At 45.4% G+C, this 27,830-nt stretch overlaps 3 protein-coding genes and 1 long non-coding RNA gene across 6 annotated transcripts; 1 reads left to right on the top strand and 3 right to left on the bottom strand.

Moving 5' to 3' along the window:
- Window positions 1-1,572: 1,572 nt before the first annotated feature.
- Window positions 1,573-17,807, bottom strand: LOC6618755 (la-related protein 1). 3 transcript variants are annotated; one of them, XM_002042977.2, is made up of 7 exons: window positions 17,350-17,807; window positions 15,060-16,055; window positions 7,098-7,410; window positions 6,380-6,447; window positions 5,222-6,213; window positions 2,946-5,059; window positions 1,573-2,863 (listed from the first exon to the last, which is right to left on the bottom strand). In XM_002042977.2, the coding sequence occupies exons 2-7, from the start codon at window positions 15,864-15,866 to the stop codon at window positions 2,145-2,147; spliced, it is 5,013 nt and encodes a 1,670-aa protein (XP_002043013.2). In that variant the 5' UTR covers window positions 15,867-16,055; window positions 17,350-17,807; the 3' UTR covers window positions 1,573-2,144. The 3 variants fall into 3 exon arrangements, with proteins under 3 accessions (XP_002043013.2, XP_032578993.1, XP_032578995.1); XM_032723102.1 differs by lacking the exon at window positions 17,350-17,807 and adding an exon at window positions 16,601-16,870; XM_032723104.1 differs by lacking the exons at window positions 15,060-16,055; window positions 17,350-17,807 and adding an exon at window positions 12,162-12,194.
- On the bottom strand, window positions 9,618-12,154 carry LOC116801760. The gene is made up of 3 exons (XR_004362202.1): window positions 11,386-12,154; window positions 11,013-11,082; window positions 9,618-10,940 (listed from the first exon to the last, which is right to left on the bottom strand). It is a non-coding gene; the product is annotated as an uncharacterized LOC116801760 (long non-coding RNA).
- A 602-nt stretch (window positions 17,808-18,409) lies between the features above and the next one.
- On the bottom strand, window positions 18,410-21,173 carry LOC6618756 (glutamine--fructose-6-phosphate aminotransferase [isomerizing] 2). The gene is made up of 2 exons (XM_002042978.2): window positions 19,259-21,173; window positions 18,410-19,070 (listed from the first exon to the last, which is right to left on the bottom strand). The coding sequence occupies exons 1-2, from the start codon at window positions 20,933-20,935 to the stop codon at window positions 18,696-18,698; spliced, it is 2,052 nt and encodes a 683-aa protein (XP_002043014.1). The 5' UTR covers window positions 20,936-21,173; the 3' UTR covers window positions 18,410-18,695.
- Window positions 21,174-21,728: 555 nt separating this feature from the next.
- LOC6618757 (peptidyl-prolyl cis-trans isomerase G) lies at window positions 21,729-26,598 on the top strand. Its single transcript, XM_032721259.1, has 8 exons — window positions 21,729-22,125; window positions 22,762-22,849; window positions 23,537-23,566; window positions 23,629-23,768; window positions 23,828-23,975; window positions 24,032-24,158; window positions 24,213-24,407; window positions 24,468-26,598. The coding sequence occupies exons 1-8, from the start codon at window positions 21,822-21,824 to the stop codon at window positions 26,439-26,441; spliced, it is 3,006 nt and encodes a 1,001-aa protein (XP_032577150.1). The 5' UTR covers window positions 21,729-21,821; the 3' UTR covers window positions 26,442-26,598.
- Window positions 26,599-27,830: the final 1,232 nt, after the last annotated feature.

The raw sequence follows: 27,830 nt of genomic DNA on the forward strand, positions 1-27,830 counted from the left end.
TCACGTTTTTCACATTAATCATTTCTTTCGTTTTGCTTAGTTTTCCTCTCGCATTTTCCATATTTAAGTAGCTTACAAAATTACTTTTAATAGAGTTTCCATTATGTTCATTTCGTAGGTCTGTGTGTATTGTATCATATTCGTAGAGTTAAGTTTAAATTATTCATATAAAAGTTGCAAACTTAAAGTGCACATAAAAGTCAGTGATCCACGTCTGGTTGGTTGTGTGTTATCATAAACTAAAGTCAACACTTCATGTGAAAAACAAAATAGTTGTGGCATATGTATAATTACGCAACAGCCGATTGATTTGTATGATCGGACATCTCTCTCATTTTGTAATATCTATAATATTGATAGATCGGATCGTTAAGCTCATACAGATACAGAATTGTCTGGCCAATGTGGTTGTGATTGTGTTTATGTGTGGATAAAATTGTATCAATTGATAAGGCGACATTTTAAAAAGAAGCTGGGAAATATATTTACAGATATCTAATGATAACAAAATAATATTTAATGAAACGTTCTTTGCACTCTTCGAATTTGTGTGGTTTGTAGTGTGTGTTGTGTGTATGCTTGCTTAGGCTAGATGAGCGAGCAAAATCGAGGAGCTGAAGGACCTTGAGAGGGTTTTGCAGACTTCTGCAACTTCACCGTTTGCCTCTTATTTAGTTATGGTATTTTCAAACGCAGTCACGCTCTAAAGTCTCTCTATATGTGTTTTTGGATATATGCAGATATATATAGTTGTTATCCGTATTAAGCTTAGATTTGATTTCTCACGTATGTTTAAGTTTAGGTCTATTCACTATGCGAAACAAACTTCATTATTTCTGAATGCTTTTTTTTCGTTTGCATGATTTGCCTTTTCGTTTTTTAAAGTTTTAAACTTTTTTTTTGGACTTGACAATTTTTGTGTGATTTTAAAATTTTTTTTGTGTTTTTTTCGAACTTTTTCTGTATTCGTAGCTTTCTCGAATTAAAAGTTAACAAGTGCAAAACTAAAGGTAAAAAATAAATGGTTTTGACATGCTTCTAAATGCTTGGCGGGGTACTGAGGTTTTCGGGGTTAACTATTTCGATAGATTGGATTGATATAGACTGGGGGCAGTGCAGTGCGACAGGGGAAGCAATGGTGGACCCGAGTCCAAGTCGGATTTCTATTCCTACTCCGCTGGCGATTGCGCTGGACTGGCTTGTGGTAAATGCTTAAATAACTAAAATTCGCTGGCACTTGAGCCCTGCTTGCCTCAATTGGGTTTAAGGATTACAAGATCTCGCTGCCTCTTAAACAAATAAGTTTTACATTTGCGCTAAGGTCACACACACAAAAAATAATCATAATTATATTTAGTAATCATATTCTTATGTACGCGTTTTCATGGCTTCAGTGTACCTTTGCATATAAATGTATATATGTTATATATGTATTTATATATATGTTCTTTTGTAATTTACAAAATTTATTTGCATTAAGATCATTTGGTTTTTGTTGTTGCTTGCGTATCAATTTCGATTGATTGGTTTTCAGATTTCGTTAGGTAATATTTGCATAGGTTATATCGGTATCGTTATGGTTATGGTTATTAGCTTTAACTTTAATCGTATAGTACAACAGTTCATGGCATTACGTCAACTATTAACGCTGCTCTAAGTAGGAAAATCTTTGCCTTGATTTTTGCATCGCATAAAAAATAAGGAGAATCAACAGAACAAAAAAAAAAAAAGGGCAATCGTTTCGATATTTTCCAAGATCATGGCGGGTTGGCACTGGTACAAAGCAGACAGACCCCGCTGTGTGTAATTGGTGTGTGTGTTTTGTGTGAGCATTGAGCATTTCGTAAGCAACCATTGTTTTAGTTTTTTGTCGAGGGTATGCGAGAAACAAACATTTAGAATCGTAACTACTAAACCAACGAGCGCTAGGCAAATTGCAATAAACAAATTTCAAAAATTTCACTTAATTATGCTAAACGCTAACGACTCTTCCCACTTTACGCTTGACTTGAATACTACAAAAGAATAATAAGAATGAATAAACAAAAGAGTGTGGAGCCATCAAATGCGAGGGCCCCCAGAAAACTAAGTGGTAGCTATTAACTTAAACCTAATCCAAAAAGTGTCTCTGCATTATCTTGTAACTACTTCTGCGACGACGACGACCCCGATGATACCGTTACCGCTGGTGTCGCTGCTGCCGTTCCCGCCGCTGTTGATGTTGCTGCTGATGCGGCTGCTGCTGCTGTAGCTGCCGCTAATGTGGTGGCACGTGCTGAGCCTGTCTGTGATCCTGCTCCTGGCTTCGGCTTCTGTTGCTGCTGCTGTCGCTTGTGTGGCGCCAGGCCAGAATTGCTGCCGCCGCGTCGCAACTCGTGCTGCGATCCCTGATTGCGATTGGCCACCTGCGGCTTGTTGCCCAGGGAGCCGCTGCGAATGCGCACTGTGCTGCTGCCGAAGGAGCCTGTGCGCCTGCGATTTTGCTGCTGATTGTAGCCGCCGTATCCCTGCTGATACTGGTGATGCTGCTGCTGCTGCTGCTGTTGTTGGTGCTGTTGCTGCAGCAACCTGCCCACGTAGTCGCTGCGGTTGGTGATGGTCGTGTTTAGGCGACGACCGCCGGCCGCAATCACAGCTGTGCCATCGCTCTCCGACACACTGCGGTGGCGGTTGAACTGGCGGCCTGGATTCAGGCTGCCCACTCCTTGTAGCATTTCGTTGATCTCCGGCTCCACCACGCGGAAGTCCTCAATGTTCTTGAAGCTCTTCAGGTACTCGGCCAGCTTGGGCTGCACCTCCAACTTCTCACCATTCTTGTAGTATTTTAGGAAAGCCCAGAACTTCTCGAGACCGTACAGTTGACCTGGTGAAAATGTTTAATATTACTATAAATGTTCAATGTTACATGTTATGATAATTTTTATATTTGCCCAACAAATTCTTACCTGTTTCATAATCGGCAACCGTCTCGTCCTGGAAATCTTGATAGACATTCGGTCTGAACTTCTTCTCCAAGCCGTACGAGAAGAACCGGAAGAGGCATTCAAGACCGTAGCGGAAACCATTGCCGGCATCCTCCAGCGCCAACGATCGGAACTCGTTGTACATGCTCTTGTTGAAGTTCTCGCGCAGGAAGAACGACCAGAAGCGGTACAGGGTGTTCATCTCCTGCGACTGACCGTAGCCCAAGCGCCGTCGCTCCTTGAGGCAGCGCGAATGGTACTTGTGGTAGGCCTGTTGGGTGAAGTTGTTCTCCTTGAGAAGAGCATGTGATGGATGCTGGAATACGGGTAGCGACTGTGGCACCGACGATCCGAACGATCCGTACGACGAGGCGGTGGGCGATGTGCCCGCCGAGGAACCCATCGAGGTGGTGCGAGGACGATGCTCCACAGTGTCAAGCAGCCAACCGACGTGGGCCTCCACTGGCGGATTGGCGGTGTGACGGAGTTTCCTCTTTCTTGGCGTTCGGGGATCAATCGAGTGCGAGTTGGGAGCAGCATAGAAGCGGGCACGTCGGGACTTGAGGGTGTTGTTCAGTGTGGAGTTTAGAGTGGTATCACCCACCAGGGTTTCATCAAGATCTTCTTCAAATGGTGGCGGTGGTGGCACCACCTGCGGCGGTAACACCGATTTGTTTCGACCACCGGCAAGTTTTTCGAAGTCCGCCTGGGAAATCACATTGACAGTCCTGTAATCGGCAACCACATTGGTGGTGGTCCACAGATCCTCTTCGTAGTTGACCAGACCATCGTTGATGATGTTCTCCAGATCCTGGGTGATTTTCGTGCGCGACGTAAAGTCGGCGGTGCGGTCGTAGCCCTCGTGTTTGGGTGCGCGACCCACTTGGGCCACAATCAGCAGCTTGTTAATGTCACGATCGGCAAACTCGTAGTCTGATTCATCGTCGTCGGAGAAGTTTTCGGTGAAGTTGTTGATGCGTCCGGTTCCAGGGGGTAGGGGGTCCATTAGCTCCTCATCAAACTGGAAGTCTAGTTCTTCCTTTTCGGCATGGCACTGAGCGGATGGCGGAGCAGCTGTTTTGGATGAGGATTTGGAGTGGGTTTTGGAGTAAGCAGCTTTGCCAGATTTAATGTTGTTGTTCGTGGTGGTAGTGGCGGTGGAGGTGGTTGTGGTTTTGGTGGTTGCTTTTGTGGCTGAGGAAGCATTGTTCGTGGTTACACACACAGTGGCTGATGATGAGGCGTTGGATGGGGCGTTGTTGGACGAGGACTTGGACTTGGACGAGGTGTTGTTCGTTTTGACATTATCGTTATTGTTGTTGAGCGATTGTGAAAGCGGTGGCTGTTGTTGTTGTGGTGGTGTAGTAGCGTTTTCTTTGATAGCATTTATTTTGGAGCGTCTCTTTACCTCTTTCCACATGCCCTCCGGCTCCGCCACCAAAGCAGCTGCTGACCCAGCTCCATTGCCCGCTGAAGCAGCACTTCTCTTGTCCGGCGTCGATGTCGACTTGGGCTTCACACTCTCAGCCAGTCCACTCAAATGTCCAGCCAGTTCAGCGGCACCACCCTCCACTTGCTGGGTCAGCGCACTGATCGCATTCACAGAGTTTAGAGCCGCAATGGTCGAGGATCTCGACTGTTGCTTATCCTGCAACATTTTGGGCACCAAATTTTGGGGGTTTCGCGGCACCGGCGGTGGCGGAATGGTGTTCAGCGGCTTTGTGGCCATGGCCGATGTGAGAATGGGCGGCGGGGAATCCGCCTCAGTCTCCTCCTCCAGCTTCTCCTGACCATCATTCTGCTCCAACTGCTCCTGCTCCAGTGTGCCGATAGCCTTCTGTTCCCCTTCGGTGACCTCCGGCACTTCCGTGATGGGCCAGGTGGTCGGTGTCGTCTTGGTGCGCACCTTGTAGCCCTCAAAGAGCTCCAGTTTATCCGATTCCTTAATGGCGTTTACGATCACAGCCACATCGGTGGTCAGTGCGAGAACGCGATGGAACGAGGCGATCAGAGTAACTGGGATATAGCCCTCGGGGTCCATTTTGCGGCGCAAAAAGAAGTCGCCGGTAAGATTATCGACGCTGAAATAGTATTCACTATGGGGGGCAAATGGAGATAGTTTGGAAGTCAACAAAGAGATTCTTAGTAACAACGGATGTAATGCCTTTAGCTGCAGAGTTTATATTTTTGAATATACATATATAATATATATTTATCCAGCAAAAGGCATTAGGCGAAATGTATCGATATGTACTTACACTTGCTTCTTGATGGCCTCCTTGATGCTGTTAGCGTCCAATTCGATGTAGGCGGCGGGCACGTTGCCAAAATAGTGGGTGCCCATGAGCACATACGAGGACTGCGAGTCGGCGCCGGCGGCGTCCGCCGGGAGATAGTTAGCATACTCGCCCGAAGCTAGCAGATGGCGTGGTATGCGATGAGTCGGGCGACCTGGTCCCTGTCGGGAGAATCCGCCCCGGCCTTGCCGCCCGCCACGGTACGGCGTCCGGTAGCGACGCGGCCCGCGCGTGGCTGAACCAACTCCCGCTCCCGCTGCCCCGGCACCACCCGCTGCTCCAGAGCGCTGCTCATCGAACGCTGCGGAGGTGGTGCTGCTGCTGCTACGCCAGGAATCCACGCGCTCGGACGTAGCAGTCGCTGGGCGTGACCCGTACGGATGCCGGCCAGAGTGTGGATGCCGCGACTCGACTCCCGCTCCTCCAGCACCGGGCTGACGGTCGTAGTAGACGCGCGGCGGACGGCGCTGGTCGGCAATATCGTCGCTGAAGCGCCGATTTGGCCGGCCGCCAATCGGCTTGGTGCGACTGGACTTAGCCAGATCGATGGGCAGCGGACGCCACTTGTGCTTGGGTAGCTTCTTGGTGAGGGCAGGCCCGGCAGTGGTGCCAGTAGCTCCTGCAGCAGAATTGGCCGCTGGCTCAGCGTCTCGCTGGGCTTTGGCATCATGACTCGTGCTGGCAACAGGTGCAGTTGTGGCTTGGCTGTTGGTAGTGGTGTTTGTGCTGCTGCTGGGATTGCTGTTGCTGCTGCTGGTTGTGCCTGCGACGTTAGACTCTGTGGCAACTTCACTTGAAGTGGTATTGCTGCTGGCTGCTACTGCGGCTGCTGTTTTGGCTGACTGCTGTTTTTTCGTTGGGTTGCGCTTGGGTTCGTTGCTGGTGGCTTTGCCACTGCCAGAAGTTCCGCCAATTAGCGTCGGCCAGTCACCCACGTTGCTAAAGTCGCTGGCCTGAAAAAGATGCATTCGCTGTTTAGAATATGGTAGGTATGGGCTCGTTACAAATGCAAAGACCATATCAAAGAGGTCCCATTGAAATGCATGACGCTTATATCAATGATATATTTACATGAAACATGGTAATATACCATCTTGTTGTCTAGACTTAGATACCCACCTTTTGATTGACCTTCTTTTTGTCCTTTACCACAACTTTGGCATGAGCATCCGCCTGGCTGGCATCAACTGTAATGAAACAAGCAGTTCTGGGCTGAGTATATCGAAGTACAAGAACAGTGTTTTAAAAATAAGAAATCAGGCCATATGCGTCGCCACAAACTGGCACCTTCTCTCGGAGCATCGGGTCAACAGAGAGATTCGGAGTGCCAGAGAGCGGGAGACACGTGAGCAAGTGCGGCAGAGAACGAGAACCAGAGCAGTCACATGGTGATGGTGGTCGGGGGGTCCAGGTTCTCTCGCCCGTCTCTTGCATCAAAACAACTCCGCAGGGGGTAGATAATATATACGTATATATAAATATATAGGAATTTACAGAAATACACAAATTTATTTTATTTCTAAGCATTGCCTTGACACGCAACTAGATAGTGAACATTGTGCTAAATCTTAATAATCTTGCCCTATGATTATGTGATGATATGGTTGAGATTCTTTGAGGTTGCTGAACTATCGAGCTATTCGCATCGTTTTAATATTTTATGAAAAACAGCATAATAAAAATAGATTGCTACTCATAAATTATTGCATGTAAACATACAACCACTTAGTTTTTTGGCTCACAATTAGCTGTCATATTTATAGTCTCTTTTCCCCAGTTCACTTCAGATTAATTGAGTTAAGTATGGAAAATTTTCCATCCTCGAAGGGGCACTCACCAGTGGTTGTTGTTGCGGTTTCAGTTGTTGCTGCTGCTACTGCTGCTGCGGATGATGTTGCTGCTGCTGCTGATGTGCTTGCTACTGCTACTGCTGCGGTTGCTGCTGCTGTTGTTGTCTGTGTGGTTGTTGTTGCTCCCTGTTGAGGTTGTTGTTGCTGCTGTGTCTTTTTGTTGCTGGCGGTGTTCTGTGCGTTGTTGTTTTGGCTGGCAGTTTGTTTAGATTGCTGCTGCTGCTGTGCCTTTGGCTGCAAAACACGTTTGTCCAATGGAGAAGTTCCTGCCTTTGGGCTGCCAGATTGTTTGGCCGATATCTGTTGAAGTAGCAGAATGGAATTCAAGAATGTGAGTTACATTTCGCACAGTCGGTAGCCCCGAAAAACGGGTAAAAATCAATGCAACTCCAGCTCCACTCCCTATGCGCAGTGCCCCTAACCCAGATTTAGTTCGCGACGAGGGTGGCTAACTTCTATATCCACTTTGGAGAGCGGCTAATTTCTCGATCTGACCACTGGAAAATTACCTCGATTTTGTGCAAGAACTTTTCGTCGCCTTGCCTTGGTTCACTTCTAATCAGTTGTCACTGCGGGTTTTTCGCTTATCTTTGTTTGTTTTGCCTTCCATACAACACCTTTGCTAAACTAGCAATTGGAACAGTTGTTTTTGTTGCTGGCACTCCTATTTTTTTGTTTATACAATTGCTTGCTAGTCCAGAAGAACTTGTACGTCCGTTCTCTCGAAACGTTGGATGAGTTCTGTGCGATAGCGACAGTTTTTTGATTCGAATATGCCTCCGCCTCTGTTTCGCTCATCCGCCTCTGCCCTTTCTTCCTCTCCCGCTCTCTTTGGCTCCCGCTATCTCAATCAACTTTTCGCTGTCCACGCGTTGACTACGTGAGCAAAAACGACGAAGACGATGGCACAACAACAAAGTCAGAGGCGAGGGCATAACAACAACTGGTTTTTCAACGCAACATAAAAGAAGGATACAGTGAAGCTTCGACTGTCGCTTTTTATAAAAATGTGAACCGATGAAGTGTTTTTATCAGCTTTCTTTTCGGACCAGACTTGACTTCTAGTTCAAAAGCTTTACTATTCACATAAGATATAACTTCTACACGAAGAAGCCCCACTGTGGCCTCAGATTCAAAACAAAAACAAAACAGAAAACAGCCGATGCGCCGGTTCATGGATGCGTGAGAGAGGAGGACGCGGAGAGTTTTGCCGGCAAGAGCGTGAGCGCAGGGCACCCTGTATCTGTATCTTAATGTGTATGCGATGGATACAGGTTTTCGCTCAGTGTGCGTACGTGCGCTTGTTTTATCGTTTTGTTTTTGTACGCATTTTCTACAAATGTTGTTTTGATCCGCTTTAAAGTTCACACACCCACAACGAATCGATCATAGGGCGAAAACAAGTGATAGGCATATCTTTCAACAAACAAAAGCCTTACAATTATAAACATAAACATTTGCTATCTCGCACGCACACGATGTAACAATAACGGAGCATAAAAAGAGGCACAACAAAACAACATGTGATTTTCGGCACGTAGGCCATCCGAAGGAGAGCCGAAAATGGAGAAACGTGGTGGAAAAACTTCAAAACAAAGAGAGTGGATTAAGAAGAGAGAGAGAGAAAATCGAGGAGATGCTTAAATAATTCCATAAAAAATATTACACACAGATAAATTTGTAAATTTGCTTCTGAAGTGACAACAGAAATTGAAAAACAGGGCTTATGTTGTATAGTGTTGTTATACAGTTCTGACCTTAAATCATTATCAACCCAAATATCACAACACCTTAATGGCTTCCTATAAAAAAAACATTGAAAATTACTCTCCTTGAAGGTGTGTTCATAATAAACGCTATCGTTATTGATATAATTATTATTTTCCCAGCCCCTACCTTAACTTATAAATAATTAAAACATTTTCTTGTAGTGTAACCGATGTGTCATGCTTATGCTAAAAATATTTAAAGACTTTCCATGCAATTGATCACGTATTCATCAGAATGGCCAAGGATAAATGCATGATGTGTGTCAATAAACAATTCGCAAATTGCAAAGAACGTTCATTTCGAATAGGAAAACTACGCATAAAACCATGACTCCGCCCAATTGCAGGGTCATGAGTCACAAGGACTTGTCATTTTGCGCAGAGAAAGGACTTTCCTATGAGTCACGATAACTATTTGAAATTTTCCATTATGCGTACCTATAAGAATCACTTTTCCACAAACTCAAGATTATCGTGTGCCACTTGTCAAGCACATGTTTCCAATTCTATATTTACACAAGTATGGCTCTTATCACTTTCGAACATTTTGAACCCCCACATAATTGCTGACGTACATGGGTAAGCTTTTTCAAGCAGAGATTAGACATTCATTAGGATGGGTGGTTCAAGGCCAATCATAGTATAAAAACCGATCGAAATGAACGTCAGTGTATAAGTGATTCATAAAGAATTGTGTCATTAATTCACTTGCATACAACACTACAAACTTGAACTTGCCTATAAAAAGAGCCTCAAGTATCCAATGTTTTTCAGTTTTTCAGTCATTAAGAAAACACCACTCTGGGATCTGCGTAAGTGCACTACATCGGGCGATCGCTGAAAGACAACTGAGGCGCCTGCAGTGCAAAATTACTATTTAAATGACATTAGAATCGGTCTGGCACGATAGCAGCAACTGAAATAGCACAAAACACGACAAAGAGAAGTAAAAATAATGCCAAACAATGACCGAGAGCCGGGCAAACGTGCAAAAAGACCCACATTCAGCGAATCTCGTTCTCTAAGTCAACAGTCGAATGGCTCGCAATCAGTTTGAGGTTATAGTGCAGGCGGGATCGGGGCTGAGATACAGTATATACATACATATATGTACATATACCCCTTTTTGAGGTTACGAGTCAGTCTTTCTGCGTCTTAGCAAATTAAAAAGTACGAGCAGAATGCGAAAACCAGTCAATAATGCCGGCCGCAAGACGTTATGTAAAAATATTGTAAAAAAAATCGAAAATAAAACCAGAAAACGTGCTCAGCCATTCGAGTGGCTGTCAAAAAGATGGAAAAAAGTGTTCATATGGAGAACAAGTGCCGACAATCAGCTCAGCTTACATGAATAGTAATAAATTTACCAATACTCGTAGAAAACTGATAGTGCTGAAATCTAGAGGTTAGACTAAAAGTTACTCAGGTGTTATAAAACACATTCTGCAAAAAACTACTAGCATAAGAATTGATTTATTTAAATGTAATAGCTACAAGATACAAAAGATATACGTCACATTCTAGCTTACAACAATAGCATACCCTACAACTGATGGGTACGAAAAAGGCCGTCCAGCTTTGAACGCAAACAGTTTAATGACTACTATTCACTCTTATTTTTCTATTTATAGTTCCATTCGTGATTAAATTAAGCGATTAAACTAGCAGGCGATTGCCTGTGAACCGAAGAGAGTTGAGTAGAATAGTTGGGATCCGAGGCGACGAACTCCATCGACACTCATCGCCGCACAAACACCGATGATAAGTTTATAGTGGGTGTGCGCGAAAAGTTGTTTACGTTCGAGCAACTTTACTTAATGCGTAGCAGGCTTAGGAACATACATACATACATACATACGTCTTATCGAGGTCCCCACGGGGCGGTAAACAAGGCAAGAACAAATATGCACAAGTATCATGTTTAAATTCTATATTCCACAATTACATATTTGTGAAAGTAAAACAGATGCCGCCCCTAGGGTTTTCTATAATTTCCGAATAAATATTTGAGGTAGTCTCCATCACCTCATGGTTTTATAATCAGTCGCGTATCGGCATCGTCTAAATACATTATATTGAGTAAATCCCATAGATTACTTCTATCAGCAGTTTGAGTAACTGAATGGAACTTACATATAAAGCGATTGGAAAACAGTTTGCGCTGTGACCTTAACTCTACTTTCAATATTGTGGCTTCTAGAAACTGCGAAGGGAAATTGTTGCGCAAATAATTAGTGGGTCAGCTTTTAAAATGCAAATAATTACTCAAGAATCAACAGGTAGATAAATGATAAAGAAGTGACAATATAAACAAGAGATTAAAGCCAGATCTGAAAAGTGTGCATTACTTAATGTACCACCAAAGGTTATCGAATACATTTTGAAGTACAACATCTAATCTTAAAATTGGCGAGATATTGGCAGTACTTCATTTGATTAAATAATATTTGAGCAATACAAGAAGGTATAGGATAGGTATTATAAAACTGTCGAGAAATCAAATTACTTCATTGATTTGTGCTGGTTATTCAAAAACATGCCTGTTGTTATGTGTACATAAAATTAACTGATAAATTCTATACTGCAAAGTGCATTTATAAGTAAATATTTTGCCATTTTCTCTTGACAACAAGGGAAAAATCTTGATCGCAAGCACAAAGAACTAGGAAGTGCACGTATTCCTCTTGAAAAAAAAAAAAGAGGAACAAAAAAAATGATTATGAAGGCAAATACTGTATGTATCCATTGATATCAACAACAAAGATGACAGCAACCGGGGAAATAATGGAAAATGAATACGGTTGTGATTGTACATTGGGATTTTCAGCTAATTTGATACTCTGATAAGAGGCTTATTATGAAGCCTGAAATTCACATAGCGCTTCAGTTTGAAATTCGAATAATACTGCAACGCGATATCCGACAAAAAAAAAGGGGCAAAACAAGATATAACCCACAATGAAACGTAAGCGTAATTGAGGCAAATTAATGTTATTAATCTCCGGTTGCAAACGAATGCCTAAAAATAGAACATTGAATCGCAATGTCTGTCAACAATAGCAACAACGCAAATATCGGTGATCATTGACTTTTATAATGGGCTTAGAATTACAGCAGTGAAGGGTGGCGGTTGTGGAAATAATAAATTGAAAGCGATTCCCAGCTATTCCCAAAAAATTTTTAAATATAAGTATTATTCACTGTACTGCGTGACACATTTTGTTTCTAAATTTGATACTATTCTGTCTTTTAATTAAGTTGTTATGATGATTGCATATTTACTTTCGTTTTCATGTTCATTATTCCTTTTTGTTTTGTTCCGCCGAAGAAAGAGAGAGAGAGGGAGAGAGAGGGAGCGTGCGAGAGAGTGCGGTTTCTTATCACTCTCTACGTAGCCCTACGTTACGTAGCGCCCGCGACGTTAGTGGGAGCAAGTGAGAGCGCGTTAAGCAGGGCGTCGAAAAATCAACAAGTATATCGAGTTTTAGCTTCCACGTCGGCGGCACACGCGATTTCCAGCCTTCCAGCTGTATGTGTGTACATTATTCTAATTTTTATTAGTTGTTCTGCTTAACCGCCTCGCAACAGTAACGAAACGACGAGTCCACCACGTGGTGAGTTCGGTAACACGTGCCGTTCCAGCTGTTTACGTTTCAACTTTTGAGTAGCCTATTTCCCGTTCCGATCGCACTTTCTAATATTGAAAATTAAGAAATGAGGAAAAATAGTGGAAGTTCGACAAGTTTTCCCAGCTGCGAACTCTTCCAGAACACACGTCAACGGCAACTGGCGTGGAAAAATAAACGGAAACAACAATTTGAATTGCTGCTCTGCAACGCTGCCGCTGCGCTGCTGCAGCTCTGCCAGCGTCGGCGTCGCAGTTGAGGCTTAAAAAACAAGAATCGAAGATAAGCAAATTTAAGCCATTCTTTTTTCAGGCTTCACCTTAATTAATTAACGTTTTATTAAGATTATCGAAAAATTAAAATAACTATAAAACTAGCTTAACTTATTGTTATTATTAATATATTTTATTTTTTGAGTATTTAAATAACGCCAAAACTTTCAATACAGTATATGCATATTTAAACATTTAAACCAATTTTGATGCATATCTTTAGCCTCAAATGCAATTAGATTAGATCCGAAAATTGGAATTAGCAACGCTTGGCAAATGTGAATTATTCCGAGTTTAATTTCACAACGATATGCACACGAGTTGTTTAAATCGAATTTGGTGTCAGGAATGTATAATTCGTTTCTGGCTGAGCAATTATCATTATAAACACACTACTAATGACACAACAATTAGCGGACTAGATTCAACTACGTATAAACTTAGTACAAGTTACTATCTATTCTCAAAGTAAATATTCTTCTAATTCCTATTAGCCTAATTTCAGGTCCTAACTTCCGGATTAAAGCGATTTGCCAGAGTCGAAAATGTCAAAAGTGAGCGGATATTTGCATATCCATTTCAAGTGGCTCAAAACGCTTTCGAATGCAGAGCGAATTTCGAACTGACGCTTGACGACAACTTAGTTCAGTTATCAACTTTTATGGACGTGTAAACTTTTGGCTTTCAGCCTTTTCCACAGAAAGAAAATTAGCCACACCTTTTTGCTGCTTTTTGCTTTTCGCTGTGTGTTTGCGTGCCTATTTCTGCTTTCGCCCTCTGTTTATTTGGCTCTCCCTTTTGCGCACGCTTTCGTCATGTTTGCGGGGGGCGGGTGGTTTGTGGTGGGAGGAGGCCGTCGCCTGATGAAATAGATAAACGACAAGCGGCTGACCTTGACATTTATTTTTAGTTGGGAAATATTTAACTTTTTCTCTCGTTCGTAGCGACACCAAAACAGATGTTCCGTAATAGATACACACGGAGAATAGAAACAAAACAAATGATAAAAACAAGAAATTAAGATTTCGGCTTCACCATAGCAACAAACAAATGAATAACACCTGCTACCTAATGGATTATTAAAATTATCTTACAGTCTGGCCAAAAATATGTATTTTTTAAATTGTTAAGAACCGACATTATTTAAACAGAAGTGTGTTCGTGCTTTGGAGGCTTTACTGTACCAAAGCTAAGCGAGCATGCTTTTGTTTTTGCCAAAAAGAAAACCTTTTTTTTTTAGAAAGGCAAGCAGAAAACAAACGGCAGAAATACCGCCGGCAATTCGCGCTGACATTGCGTAATAAGAAACAGCCAAAAATAAATAGAAAATAAACACAATTGTGTGTTTGTTTCCCTCGATTTTGTTTTGTTTGTGATGACAAACTGCTTGCCAGACATTATGCAACCTGCAGTTGTGTATCTGTGAGATACAATTTTGCAATCGTAATCGGTTTTTCGGTTTACGCTGCATTCGCATAACGGTGATAAGGGCATGAAAAACCACAACAAAAAGCGGAAAACGTGTTTCCACTGCACCGCGTGTGCTTGTTGTTGCTGCGCCTCGCACTCTGCTTTATTGGCCGCCCTGCTTTGCTCCCTCTCTTCTCCTCCGCCATTCCACGCACATTTGTTTACCAACAACCACACACACACGCACGCACAACCAGCACAGTGGCCACACATGCATGGACATGTTTTTCCATCATTTTTAAGACGCAATTTGGATACAACAAAATGAAGGTGAAGCCGAAAAACGAGTAACAACAAAGAATATAAACTTCAATTTGAGGGGGGTTTCCTAAAAAACTGCCTTATCGCCAGGTACAGTGGACACTCGCTTACTATATTTGTACTTTTTCATATCGCATTCTTCACGATTTCACTGATTACTCTTCATATTGAAGCGCTGCTTATCGAGATTTTCTTAGTATTATCTCAACTTTTCTATGAGCCGTCCATATCATTACAATTTCCACTTCGGAGAACTCATAAAAAATGGACTTAAATATTAGTTTAAGGCATATTTGCATTGACTTTTGAGTAGGTTTCGTTTTAGCAGAGCTTTTCATTAGCATTTCCAAATGCTTTGTGCCTAATTCTATTCCGATGCACTTCTAAATCTTCTGGCTATCTGAATATATTAGGATTTCCAATTAGGAGACAGCAAAGAACACTAATCAATGTATGAATAACTCCAATGAAATCCTATCCTAATTAAACTATCATTCAAGATACTCCCAAATACAATCAATAACTTAAAGATCAATCATTTGATTACTCACCTTCCATGCGTTGACCTTGGGCGGTGGGGCGGCAATGAATCGCTTGGGCGGCGGAGCTGCTCCAGCGGCGCCCTTTTCGCCCACCTGCTGATCCCCGTCGGCGGACTTGGCCTCGTTGCCGCTGCTGCCGGCTCCCTCGATGCTGGCGCTGGGCGAGGTATCCTTGCGATCCTTGTGTACTTTAGGTCCACCGGGAGCGGCGGAGGACACAGTTCCAGCATTGGATCCGGCGGCGCCAGCTGCTCCGGCTGCCGATTTGCGGGGACTACCGCCACGCGAAGCACGTGGGCGCACTGGCTTGCGTTCGGTGTCGGAGGATCCGGTGTTGCGGCGGCCACCAGCCTGCTGGGTTTTCTGACCATCGCCACGTCCTCCGGCCGGCGGCTGATCGCGCGGCTTCTCCTTGCGCGCCTTTTTGCGATCGCGGCGATGATGCGATAGTACCGGCACGAAGTCGTTGTTGTCATCCAATTCCGAAGAGTTCTCGGCGGTGTTATCTCCACCAGAGGCGGCGGCACGCTTCTCACCCGTCTGGGCCAGGCTAACGCTGCCGATTGGCGCTTCGCCGGCTGCCTCGGCGGCAGCGGCTTCCTCGCTCCACGACTTGAAGCTCTTCAGATTGGGCTGGTTCTCTTTGTTGTCCACAGTGGCTCTGGCGGTGGTCGTGGTGGTGCTGCTGGCACCGGACTTCTTGGTCTCCAGGTTCTGCACCACATTGGCGTAGGAAGTGGTGGCGCTGCCCGAGGCGGCGACAGTGGCCACAGGAGCGGCACCACCCGCGGACGGCGTCTCCTCCTTGCTGGACATGCTCCTCAGTTGCGGCTGCTACTCCTGCGGTTTCTTCGACTCCGGTTTCCTCTCCAGAGTGGGCAGCACACTCGCTGCTCCTGCTCCGGCTTCGTCAGCGGCTAATCCTCGTTGTCGGGTTGGGGAAACTCTTGTCTGCTTCCTTGCCTGCTCAACGGGATGTGGTGGCTCCAGAGATAGGCTTCCAAACTGAAATGGTTGGCAATAGAAGGATTAGATTTTGCAGGCCAGTTAGTAAGTTAGGAAACAAGAGGAAAATCCAGGCCAAATATTACAAATTACGTCATTTTATAACTTTTCCACGCTATGTTACTATAGCTAAGCTTGACTGTTTTGGGTCATTTACATATAGAACTATTCAGGGCAATTCTGCGGACAATACTAATGCAATTTGTATAATAATTTGCATTAAATTAAACTATTAAGGGAGCTAAAAAATGCAAGTCAACATCCCGACTTTAAATGTTCTTATTAGCTGTAGAAAAATATACTTTTGAAAGTAAGCTGCTACCAACGCAGATTAATACGCAGTTTTTATGAAACGGAAACTAACTAAAGAATGTCCATCTAAGCCAAGCTTTACTGTGCTTAGGATTTTCTAGGATTTTCAAATTTGCGAGTTTGGCGAACTCGAGGTGTTTGTTGCTCAATTACGGCGTTTAATCTCAAGTTCGCCCTCCTGCAATAATATTTACATCTTTACTTAATGCAACTATTACACCACACACACATACACTGCACTTTGAACTTGGGGCTTTCGCAATGGGGATTACTATTTTTGTGGGACTGCAGAAGAGCCTCCCGAGGAGTGCGGTGATTTTTTAGGAACTGGCCATCGGAAAAGCCTCTCCCAGCGGCCGTTTTCTCGATTTTCCTCAGATGTCACGCTGCTCGGCGAATTGAATTTAATGCCACGGATTTTGCACGATTATATACTGTAGTTTGGGCGAGCGGAGAAAATCCGTTGCGAGGCACGACCAATCGTGAATCGAGAGGTATTATATTATTATGCAGCAGCCACACACAGCAGTGTTCCAAAGAAGAAGAAGAAGTGAGGTTAGATTTTTGCCCCACACAAGAGGAAGAGGAAGCAGCAACACAACGCTAAGCGACCAGGGCTGCCGCAAAGCGTGCTGTCCACTTGCCAAACTGGAGTACAACGTAATGGCATGGCGTTGAACGTAACTGGTAATACGACAGGAAATCGAAGCGAATTCAAGATGCAGATAAAATAAACTGCGCTTATAGCTATGATTTGGTTCGATTATACCCTGTGGCCTGCCACAATAGCCCTGTTTTCGCTTCACCCAATATTATGCAATATCCAATGCACTCGGCTAACGGCCTGCATTGTTGTTAGTGCCGCCCTGGTCGCGGCTTTCAAAACAGCTGATTTCGACTGCAGTTCGCCTCGAATTTCAAAACGATGCACGCGGTCACACACACATACACAAGCAAAGGTTCATTTGATTTGAATACGCACCAGAGATTGAAATGGAAACAAGAATTGTATTTTATTCCGCTATCTCTCCCACTTCTTGTTTCGTACGTACATACGTTTCGTATGTTCACTACGCACTTTCCGCTCCGCGTGTGAATACGTACACGAGTGTGTGTGTGCGTGCGTGCGTGTGTTGTTATTGTTGCTTTGCTTTTGCGGGTTTCCTTGCACACACACTTTCGCACCACTACGCTGCTCGAATCACTGCCTCTCGCTCGCACTCACTCACGCGCTGCTGGGCAGAACGTTACGAATATTATTTATCGGATTTTTCGCAATTGCACACACACTCGCTGCGTTCTTGGTTGCACCGTACTTGCGCAGTTCACTGGTCTTGTCAATTAACCGCAATTAGTCAATTAATTGGAGCATTATACCGCCGAAACGAAAATTAAAATCGGTTACCAGACATGTGGTTCTACGGGTCCAAAAGAAAAAGAGCAGGGTTGTTGTCCAATTCGTTTGCGTTGCGTTGCGATAGTTATCGGCTGATGTGATAGCTACGGTTACCAGAGATGGCCCAATCGGCGCGTAACTGATTTCAGTTATTTATTGTTGTTTTTAAATATGATTTTGGAATTCCTTCCAGAAAAACTTACTTTTCAAGAACAAACTTATTTTTCCCCACTTACCACTTGATTTGAAATTGAAAATAGGACATTCAAATTTAAGCGGTTTATCGATTTCACACTACTTAACTGCTCGGAATCTAATTTATTTTTAAGTACTTCTAATTTTTATTTTGGTAAAATTTTAAAAGTATAACGTTTTTTCAGAATTTGCCTATATAAATGTAATTTTTTCTATTTCTGAAATTTACAACGTGCTTAACATAACGTAAGCAAAATATTTCTACGTATTACAGAAATTACGTGACGCGGCCCTCGTTTTTTAAACATTTGAAACAAATGTTTAATTTCAAATAAGCATTTTTTTGTAAAGACAGTTACATGTAGTTCTTTGTTTGGTTTTTTCCTTTTTTAAAACATATTTACTGGTAAAACATTTTCCAATCCATTTTTAATTGAAAAGAGCAAAACACTTAAAGAAAAACTGGAAATAATTATATTTCAATTGCACATTCACAAAAAGTAGTGGGTCCACAACACAAAGGGTCAGTACAGGCTACAAATGCAGGGGTTAAACATATGCGGCATCAGCCGGAAGGGGCACAAGTGGGTTAAGGGATGTAGGTTCGGATTTTGATCCGACAAAATACCAGAAAATTGTAACTTAAATGCTAGGGGGCTTGTTTTGTTTTTCTCAGGCCGATACTAAAATGGAATTCTTGAGGCGGCGCGAGCCAGTTAGCCAGATAATTGGGGCGCCTACTCCACGGTCACCGACTTGGCCAGGTTCCTGGGGCAGTCCACGTCGCAGCCGCGGAGCACGGCGATGTGGTAGGACAGCAGCTGGAGCGGAATCACCGTGAGCACGCCCTGCAGGCAGTCCACGGTCCTCGGTATCTGCAGCGAACGCGTGGAGAAGGACATGGTCTCGTTGTCGCCCTCCTCGCAGATCAGGATTGGCCTGCCCTTGCGGGACGTCACCTGCTGCAGGGCATTCATGCACTTGGTGTACACCGGATCCCGCAGCACGATCATCAGCACGGGCATCTCCTTGTCCACCAGGGCCAGTGGTCCGTGTTTCAGTTCTCCAGCCAGGATTCCCTCGCTGTGCATGTACGTCAGCTCCTTGACTTTCTGCAATGAGCAAGTTAATTGGTTAAATTCAGCTCATAAAGCGTGGAACAAACATAATGATTAATTGAAGTGCACTTGGCAATAAACAAGTTAAGTGAATTGTTGACATCGGTTATTTTCCATCATTACGTTCCCAAGCATGTATTAGGATGCATAGATTAAATTATAGCTCAAATTAGATGGATTACCAGTGCGCCCTCCAAACAGGTGGCGAAGTTGAAGCCCCTGCCCATGATGAGCAGCGACTTGTGCTGGTACAACTCCTTGGCAAGCTGCTGCACCTGCGAGTTTAGCTTGAGGACCGTCCTGATGTGCTCGTCCAGCTGCGACAGGCCGTCGATGATCTCCAAGCGGCGCTGTTGCAGCGAGAGACGATCCTCCGACATGACCAAGGCGAACATAACCAGCGAAATGAACTGGGAGGTGTAGGCCTTCGTGGAGGCCACTCCGATCTCGGGTCCAGCGTTGATGTGGACGCCACAGTGCGACTCGCGGCAGATGCTGCTGCCCACCGTGTTGGTAACGCCCACGATGAGCGCTCCTCGCTGCTTGCAGTACCTGAGTGCCATCAGGGTGTCCGCGGTCTCGCCCGATTGGGAGATGAAGAAGCACACGTCGTCCCTGAAAATGGGCGTGTTTCTGTCCAGAAAATCGGAGGCCAGTTCCACCATTACGGGCAGTTCGGTCAGTTCCTCCAGCAGCTGCCTGGTGGCAACCGCACTGTGGTAGGATGTGCCGCACGCAATCAGCATCAGGCGACGGCAGCGCTTGATCTCCGGTATGTACTCCTTAATGCCACCAAGAACCACGGTCTGCGTATCGAACCTCATCCTGCCGCGCATGGTGTTAACCACGGATTCCGGCTGCTCGAAGATCTCCTTCAGCATAAAGTAGTCGTAGTTGCCCTTCATGATCTGCTGGATCTCCATCTTCAGCGTGATGATCTCGCGGGCGTGCGGATCATCGGAGGATTTGTTTAGGCGATGAATGCTGAGCGTGCCATCGCTCTTGACGGCGGCCACGTCGTCATCTTCCAGGTAGATCACCCGATTCGTGTGCTCAATAACGGCCGATGCGTCCGAGGCGAAGAAGTACTCCACTTCCTTGCGCTCCAGCGGTTGAAACTCGGCGCTGCAATCGCCGGGCGGCAATACTTGATAGGCCTGCTGCTGCGGCTGACCATGTGGACGATGGGCCTTGGCGTACAGGATGGGTATGTGATCGGTGGCCAGCTTGGTCTTGGCCTTGATGCCCACCAGGAGCGGCGAGCCCCTCCTGGAGGCCACGCACTCGCCCGGGAAGTGCTTCGACTTGAAGGCGATGGCGAAGGCGCCCTCCAGCTGCTGAATGGCCTGCTCCACGAGCTCGCCGAAGGTGTAGCCAGGGTGCTGCTGCCACAGGTGGTGTACCAGCTTGGCAATCACCTCCGTGTCCGTGTCGGACTCGAATACATAGCCGCGCTTCTCCAGCAGCGTCTTCACATCCTTGTAGTTGGTTATAATGCCGTTGTGCACCACCACAAAGCTATTATCCTCATCGGATCGCTGCGGATGCGAGTTAACCTCGGAGGGCACACCGTGGGTGGCCCAGCGCGTGTGTGCTATGCCTATGTGGGTGTCGATGGGCAGCGAGTAGTCCTGGCCGCGACACACCTCCGCCACCGCATCCTCCAGCACCTTCACCTTCCCGGTACGCTTCACCAGCATTATGGACTGTGCCTCGCCAGAGTTCAGCGCATCGATGGCTATGCCCGTGGAGTCGTAGCCGCGATACTCCAGCCGCTTCAGCCCCTGCAACAGGAGATCCAGGACCTCCTGACGCGACTTGGGCGTCAAGTAGTTTAGATACGCGAATATGCCACACATTCTGAAATGCGATTGCTTTTGCTGAAATTTGCTGGTGATTCGTGGTTTTCCACGTCGCAATGTAAACTTTCCGGTCAGCTGAGGCTGATCTTACGCTTCTGAAGCGGCTGCAATGCGATTGTCGTGTTTTTATCGCGACACTGGCTGGAATTTTTTTTGTTTTTCTCTGATAAACCCAATTATTTGCTTTTTCGGCGAAAAGAACACGTCTTCGACCTGCTCTCCCGCTCGCACGCACACACGGGCCGCTCTTGCGCTCTCGCTCACGCACACAGCTACATCCACACGCGAGATTCCATGTAAACATTGGCTTTGTGTGACCGTATTCCATCCAGGGATGGAACGGTAAATGTAATGAATTATTTTTTTTTACTGTGTTGAAGAATATAATAAACTTTTAAAACTATATACAAAGATATATACTGTGTATATTGTCTGAAGAAGGTAAAAATAATATGACCAGACAGGCCCGATTTCAATTCATAGATTTTTTGAACGACATTCTGTTTTTCCCAAAAAAATGAGCATTGAAGAATATATTTTCAACCCCATGTTCTGAAGGTTTTGAAAGTTATACCAAGAAGCATATAATGATTATTGGTTGCTGAGAGTCTTTAATTAAGTATTTTGACTATATATAACTGAAAGTTTACTATTTATTTGAGTGCAAAAAATTATTTATAAACAAATGTAAGAAAATATATATATTGAAATTAATATATCGATACCCGAAAATATGCCAAACATATTGTATATCGATGTTTCTAACTGTATGTTTTTGACATCCATAGTTCTGACTAGAGCTGGCAACGCCGAAATTGTGCAACTCGAAAACGGCGTGAAATACGTATTAAACAGCATTTATTGGCGAAAATCGGCGTAAATAATGACGGTAAACAAGCGCGACGCGGGTGCCACGCGACCGCGGTGCTTCTTCGACATTTCCCTGGGCGGCCTGGGCGTGGGCCGCATTGTCTTCGAGCTCTTCAACGATGTGGCGCCCAAGACGGCTGAGAATTTCCGCGCACTCTGCACGGGCGAAAAGGGATTTGGCCTGATCACCGGCAAGAAACTGCAGTACAAGGGCGTGATATTCCACCGGGTGGTCAAGGACTTCATGGTCCAGGCGGGCGACTTCTCCGCGGGCAACGGCACCGGCGGCGAGTCCATCTACGGCGGGACGTTCGAGGGTGAGTTCTTCCGGCTTCCGACTCGATGCCTGCATACATGCATACATACATACATGCTTGTGTGTGTGTGTGCTGCTGTTTGTGTGGGAAAAAATCAATACAGTGGTTATCTGATAAGAAGAACTGAAAACAAAAGGGATTATACAGGGTATATAAAGTGCTGCAAGCAGCCAAGATTCTTAGAATTTGCCCATTAATAAAATGTTAATAAAAGGGAGCGGAATGTAAGTAAAGAGATTTCTAAAAACTTCCAACCAATTACATCTAAACGGCACTACAATCCATCCATTAAGTGTAATCAACAAAACCTTTGATATGCCAGCCAAACAGAACAAATACCCCATTTAAATGTCAAAAATAATAGCTCACTCAAGCGACTCAATTTAAATTTACATTTTGGCAAATAATTCCATTAGAAATTTAAGGGAATGGTGCACATCCTACATCTACATATTGCTAATTATACGTCTGGGTGGAAAATGGGTCAAATATGCAAATAGAAGCGGCTGGGGAAATCCAATTACATGCGCATTAAAAAGTTATCTAGAAGATTGGGTTTTCTGGGTGCTCATCTCTTGGGCTTTTAAGTAACATTTAAAGTAAATTTGGTTAAAACAATCTGATTCCTCTTTCCAGATGAGAGCTTCGAGAACAAGCACGATCGTCCCTTCCTGCTTTCGATGGCCAACCGGGGCAAGAACACCAATGGCTCGCAGTTCTTTATGTAAGTGCTCTCGACGGAGGGCCGTAACCGGCTGGTCCGGACTAACGTGGCCGTAAATTTAGTTTCAGTTCTGTTTCAGGCACCGATAATTCAGCTAAACTCTCTTCGCCTTCTTTTTGATCTATACTTAAACCTCTGTTGTTGTTCATTAATCTATTGCCATTTAGCCGTAGCCCGTGGGCGGTAAAGTGTGAGCTAGCGTCCCACTGACCAGCGCACAGATGCATCGCAATCTGTCCTACATCGGCCGATGCACCGCCATCCCAGCATCCCTAGTGCATTTGGTCTGTGGGTCCAAAAACCAAACTCCATGGTCTTTGGTCTCGGGGCCTCGGTCTCAGTGTGTCTCTCTCTCTCCCTCGCTGTCGGCTCCTTGTGGATCTTTGCCGGAATCCTGGGCTGGATCCTCACGATGGATCTGCCAGATGACAATGTGCTGGCCATGGCTAGCTGCAGCGACTCTTGCGGTTGGTGGCTTGCCAAAATCCTGTGTGCCACCTCTACCTACACCTAGAAACCTTTAAACTTTGTTGCACATGACATTGTCTCCACCACAACCGACACCAACAACAACGACTGAAACAACAACAACAACACCGATTTCAACTACAACTGCCTACTGCAGCCCAACAACCAGTTAGCCAAAGTGTAAAGAATATTTTTCTCTTCTTCTGTTTCTCATTGTAGTACAACACAGCCTGCGCCACATTTGGACAAGTAAGTTAGCTTTGAGCACGTTAAGTAGATCAGCATAATAGCGTCATCTTTCCTCGTTGCAGTATCCATGTTGTATTCGGCCAAGTTATATCCGGTCAGGAGTTGGTGCGCCAATTGGAGGGTTTGCCTGTCGATCGGAACTCACGCCCGCTGCAGGATGCAGCCATTGCCAACTGCGGTGAACTAGTTAGGCAGACAAAGGGTACGACTGCCATTCATTTACGCATATCCATTATACTTGACATGTCTCTCGTCACATAGCCAAAAAGGAGAAGAAGCACAAGAGGCGCTCCACGGCCACCGAAGACTCAAACAGCGAGGAAAGTGAGACTGAAGCTAAGTCCGTGCGCAAGGCCAAGAAGAAAAAACGCAGCCGCAAAGAGTCAAAGTCGCAAAGCGAAAGCGAAGAGTATGTGATAGTGGTTGTTATTTTGTAATTTGATTCATTTCGTTTCATTTGTATAGCAATGAAACAAGCCGCGGCAATGGAAAACATGACCAGACCCCGCAGGATGATGACGAGGACCGCGAGGAAGGCGAACTGCATCCGCTGGTCACAATTACAAAGATAGATCCTAACGAGATACCAGAGGTAACTGAACTGGATTCTCTGTTCGTATTATTGAATATACCCTTCTGTATTCAGGTATCGAACAAATTCCTAATGCGCGCGGAGCGATCAAAGTCGCTGGATCGTGAGGAGCGTGGAGCACGCGGGCAGGATCGCGATCGAGGCAAAGATCAGGATCGAGACCGCAGCCGTAACAACTTCGGTTGGTCAAAGAAACAGGCACCGCCCACATCGCGTAGCGGTCGCATTGTCAAAGGACGTGGAGTGTTTGTGAGTATATAAAGTTGTTTGTAACTCCGCACACAATTTCTAAAATGACACCATTTACAGCGCTTTCGCACCCCGTCGCGTAGTCGTTCGCGCAGCACTACGCCACCTCACTGGAAGCATGCCCAGAAGCGCACCATCAAGTTGTCCGACCTGGAGCGCATTGAGGAAGAGAGCAAGATGCGCGAGGAGGAGATGAAGCGACGCGAGCATGAGAGAAAGCGTCGCCACGAGGAGGCCACAAAGAATCCCAAGCAGTCCTTTTTCGAGCTATCCCATGCCAGCACTTACGGTGGCAAAATAACTCCGGATCGATTCTCTCCAGAGCACAAAGCCAAGTCGAAGGACGCCGCAGAGCGCGGTAAAGCCAAGGAGAGAGAAAAGGCTGGCGAGAGGGATAAGGCAAGGGATGTGACTCCTGTAAAGCGCCGCAAGTCGATGGACATGAACGCCTTGGACTACGAGCAGCAGACAGAATCCGAAGCCGAGTCCGAAAACGAGGACCAGTTGAAGGTGAAACCACCAAACAAGGCGGATATCAGAGTGGAGCCATCGACCAGCAAGGATCGCAGCGCTAATCGCGATGAGCGTAAGCCCGAGGAGAAGGCCAAGCTAAAGCGCAGTCGTTCCCGGAGCCCTCGTCGCCAATCCCCTCCTCGTCGTCACCAACGCTCGCCCGCCCGACGTCCTGGCGAAAACTACAACCAAAACCAGAATCAAAATCAGAATCAGTTTAATCGTGGCAATCGCAGAAATCCTTTTGCGGACAGAGATCGCCGCCGTCGCTCGCGCTCTCAGGATAATGAGTACCGCAATCGTTTCCCCCTGTCACCAATCCGAGGAAGAGGCTCGCCCAGTGGAGACCGCCGTCGTCAGCAGCGCTCCCGCAGTCAGAACCGTAGGCAGGATTCACCCAGCCAGAGGCGTCAGCTGTCGCCGGGCCGAAAACGTCAGGATTCGCCGAGTAAGCGTCCCAACTCAACGGAGAGAAAGCGGCGGGACTCGCCTGAAAGAAAGCGGGACGATTCACGCGACAGGAAGCGGGAGGCTTCTCCCAACTGGAAGCGTGAGGATTCACCTGGAAGGAAGCGCAAGGACTCCGCCAATAGAAAACGGGAGGATTCCCAAGACAAAAAGATACAAGACAGCAAAAGGCAGGGGTATTCAGCGGGTAAGAAACTAGAGGATAGCCCGAGCAAAAAACTAAAGGATTCTGATAGGAAGCGTCAGGATTCTCCTGTGAAAAGACAAGAATCGCCGGACAGAAAGCGTCAGGACTCGCCAGGCAGGAAACGGGATACTCCTGACAAAAGAGCTGCGGAGTCCGCCGACAAAAAGCAACAAGACTCGCAGGCCAAAAGGCACGATTCACCGGGCAGGCGGCGTAGGGACTCGCCGGAAAGGAAACGCAGGGAATCGCCTGACAGAAGGCGCAAGGAATCACCGGCCAGACGACGCCAGGAATCCTCCGGCAGAAGGCGCCAGGACTCAGATGGCAGAAGACGCCGTGAATCGTCCGGCAACAGGCGCAGTCGCAGCCGTGGACGTCGGCACAGTTCCTCGCGCAGTCGCAGTCCCTCAACTAGTCGCTCCCGCCGCCGCCGCTCCCGCAGCCCGCTGCCCAAGCTCACCTCCGCGCTGCCCATGAGCGAGGAGCGCGAGAAGGCGGCCCGCGAGAAGATGCAGAAGCGTGCGGAGGCCGCCATGCTGATGAAGGAGCACATGCGCAACGAGATCGCCAAGGAGGAGGAACGCCGCCTGGAGAAGCAGCGCCAGGACGACCTGGATAAGGAGCGCACCACCCGCGAGCTCAACGAACTGGAGCGCCTGAAGGCCGAGACGCTCAGGAAGCTGCATGAAGAGGATTCCGTGGACCCGGAAGCTGCTGCATCCGCCGGAAGTGCGTCCAAAACCGATGCCACCAGCACCGGCGCCAAGAGCAAACGCGATTCCAGCTCGGAGAAGCGGCATCGCGAGAAGAAGCGCAAGCATAAGAAGTCCAAAAAGTCCTCGGCTCGTTCCGATAACGATGAATAAAACTACTCCTAGACTTTAGTTGATACCCCAAACGGCGTCAGACCTGGTCAAGTTTCACCAATTTCAGGCCTCCGCACGAAATTGCAATTGTAAAAATCGCGACCCCAAACATTTTGTAGGCAAGTCTGTTTAATAAAGGTAAACGTCACTGTACTAATGCACTGTGCTTTTATTTTTTAACCTTTTTCATGAATTTGCAAAGATATTGCATTATTTTTAACAAAATAACATGGTGAATGTGTTGAAAATATTATTATTATATAGATCTAAATATTTTTTTATTGATCTGATTTTCAATACTGGTAAATATAATTTATAATATATATTTAAAAATATTTATTTTCAATTTTTCGAAGACTGCAAAAAATGAATCCCCCAAATAGCCGTGTTCCGCACCTAGCCAAGACTCGAGCCGGTGTGGTGGGTTTGGACAATCTTTTAATGCTGCCCTTACAAAAGGTGCTGCTGCCACATGCTTGGCTGCACTGTTTCAGGAAGGTTGAGACGCTAGGTGGCGCCACTTTTAAAGGGACTAAAAGGACATTTATGTTTTTCGATTTTGCTTCTTATTTTCGAGGCATTCTATCATGATATCTGATTGACTATATAGCATACGAGCAATATTTAACACCATTCGCTATGATTATTTTATATTTCAATACATTTCTACAAACCAGTTTATTTAAAATTTCCATTTGTACCATTTGCAATCAGAGGGCTTTCCAAGTTAATCTGACCACTTCACAAATCCGACCAGTTGAACAGCAAAGTGTAATTGTTAAACAAATTAAGTGCAACAGCATATTTCAATTTCCGAGCAGATTTGTCGGAATTGCCATTTCTTAGTTGTTTGAACTCCCTAATTCCCAAGTGAACTTGCATAAACACTCGTATATCCTCTGACCAAATTGCCCTGTGTTTGCCTAATATTCTTATATTTTATGTGCATTTCTTTTGGACCGAAGACGACCCTTTGTTTTCGAGAGACAAACAATGGCGAGGCAAGAAAAATAATAAAACTGCAAGTTCAACTTTTGGGCTGTGGGTTGTTGTTAGGCTGCCGTTGCAAGTTGCAGGTGCAGCATTCCACAGAAAGAAAATATGTCAGAAAATTCCAAATCTTGAACGGGAGTATATTATGCATACGGAATGACACAAAAATGCACAAATCACCGTATTAAGTGCCGCAACGTATGTTGCAAACTTTAAGATACTTTTATAAGCGAAATTTAAAGCGATATCTATGTAACCTGTTGATCAGTTTCTTAGCTTAATTATTTTTTAATACGTTTTCTTAAATTTTTTTGATTAACTTTATTGAAAATAGAGACACACTCATATCTGCCTGGTATTCTGTTGGTTTTTCCTTGTGTGCCGCTAGTTTTTCCT

This window comes from Drosophila sechellia, chromosome 3R, assembly GCF_004382195.2.
Source record: "Drosophila sechellia strain sech25 chromosome 3R, ASM438219v1, whole genome shotgun sequence".
Lineage (NCBI taxonomy): Eukaryota > Metazoa > Arthropoda > Insecta > Diptera > Drosophilidae > Drosophila > Drosophila sechellia.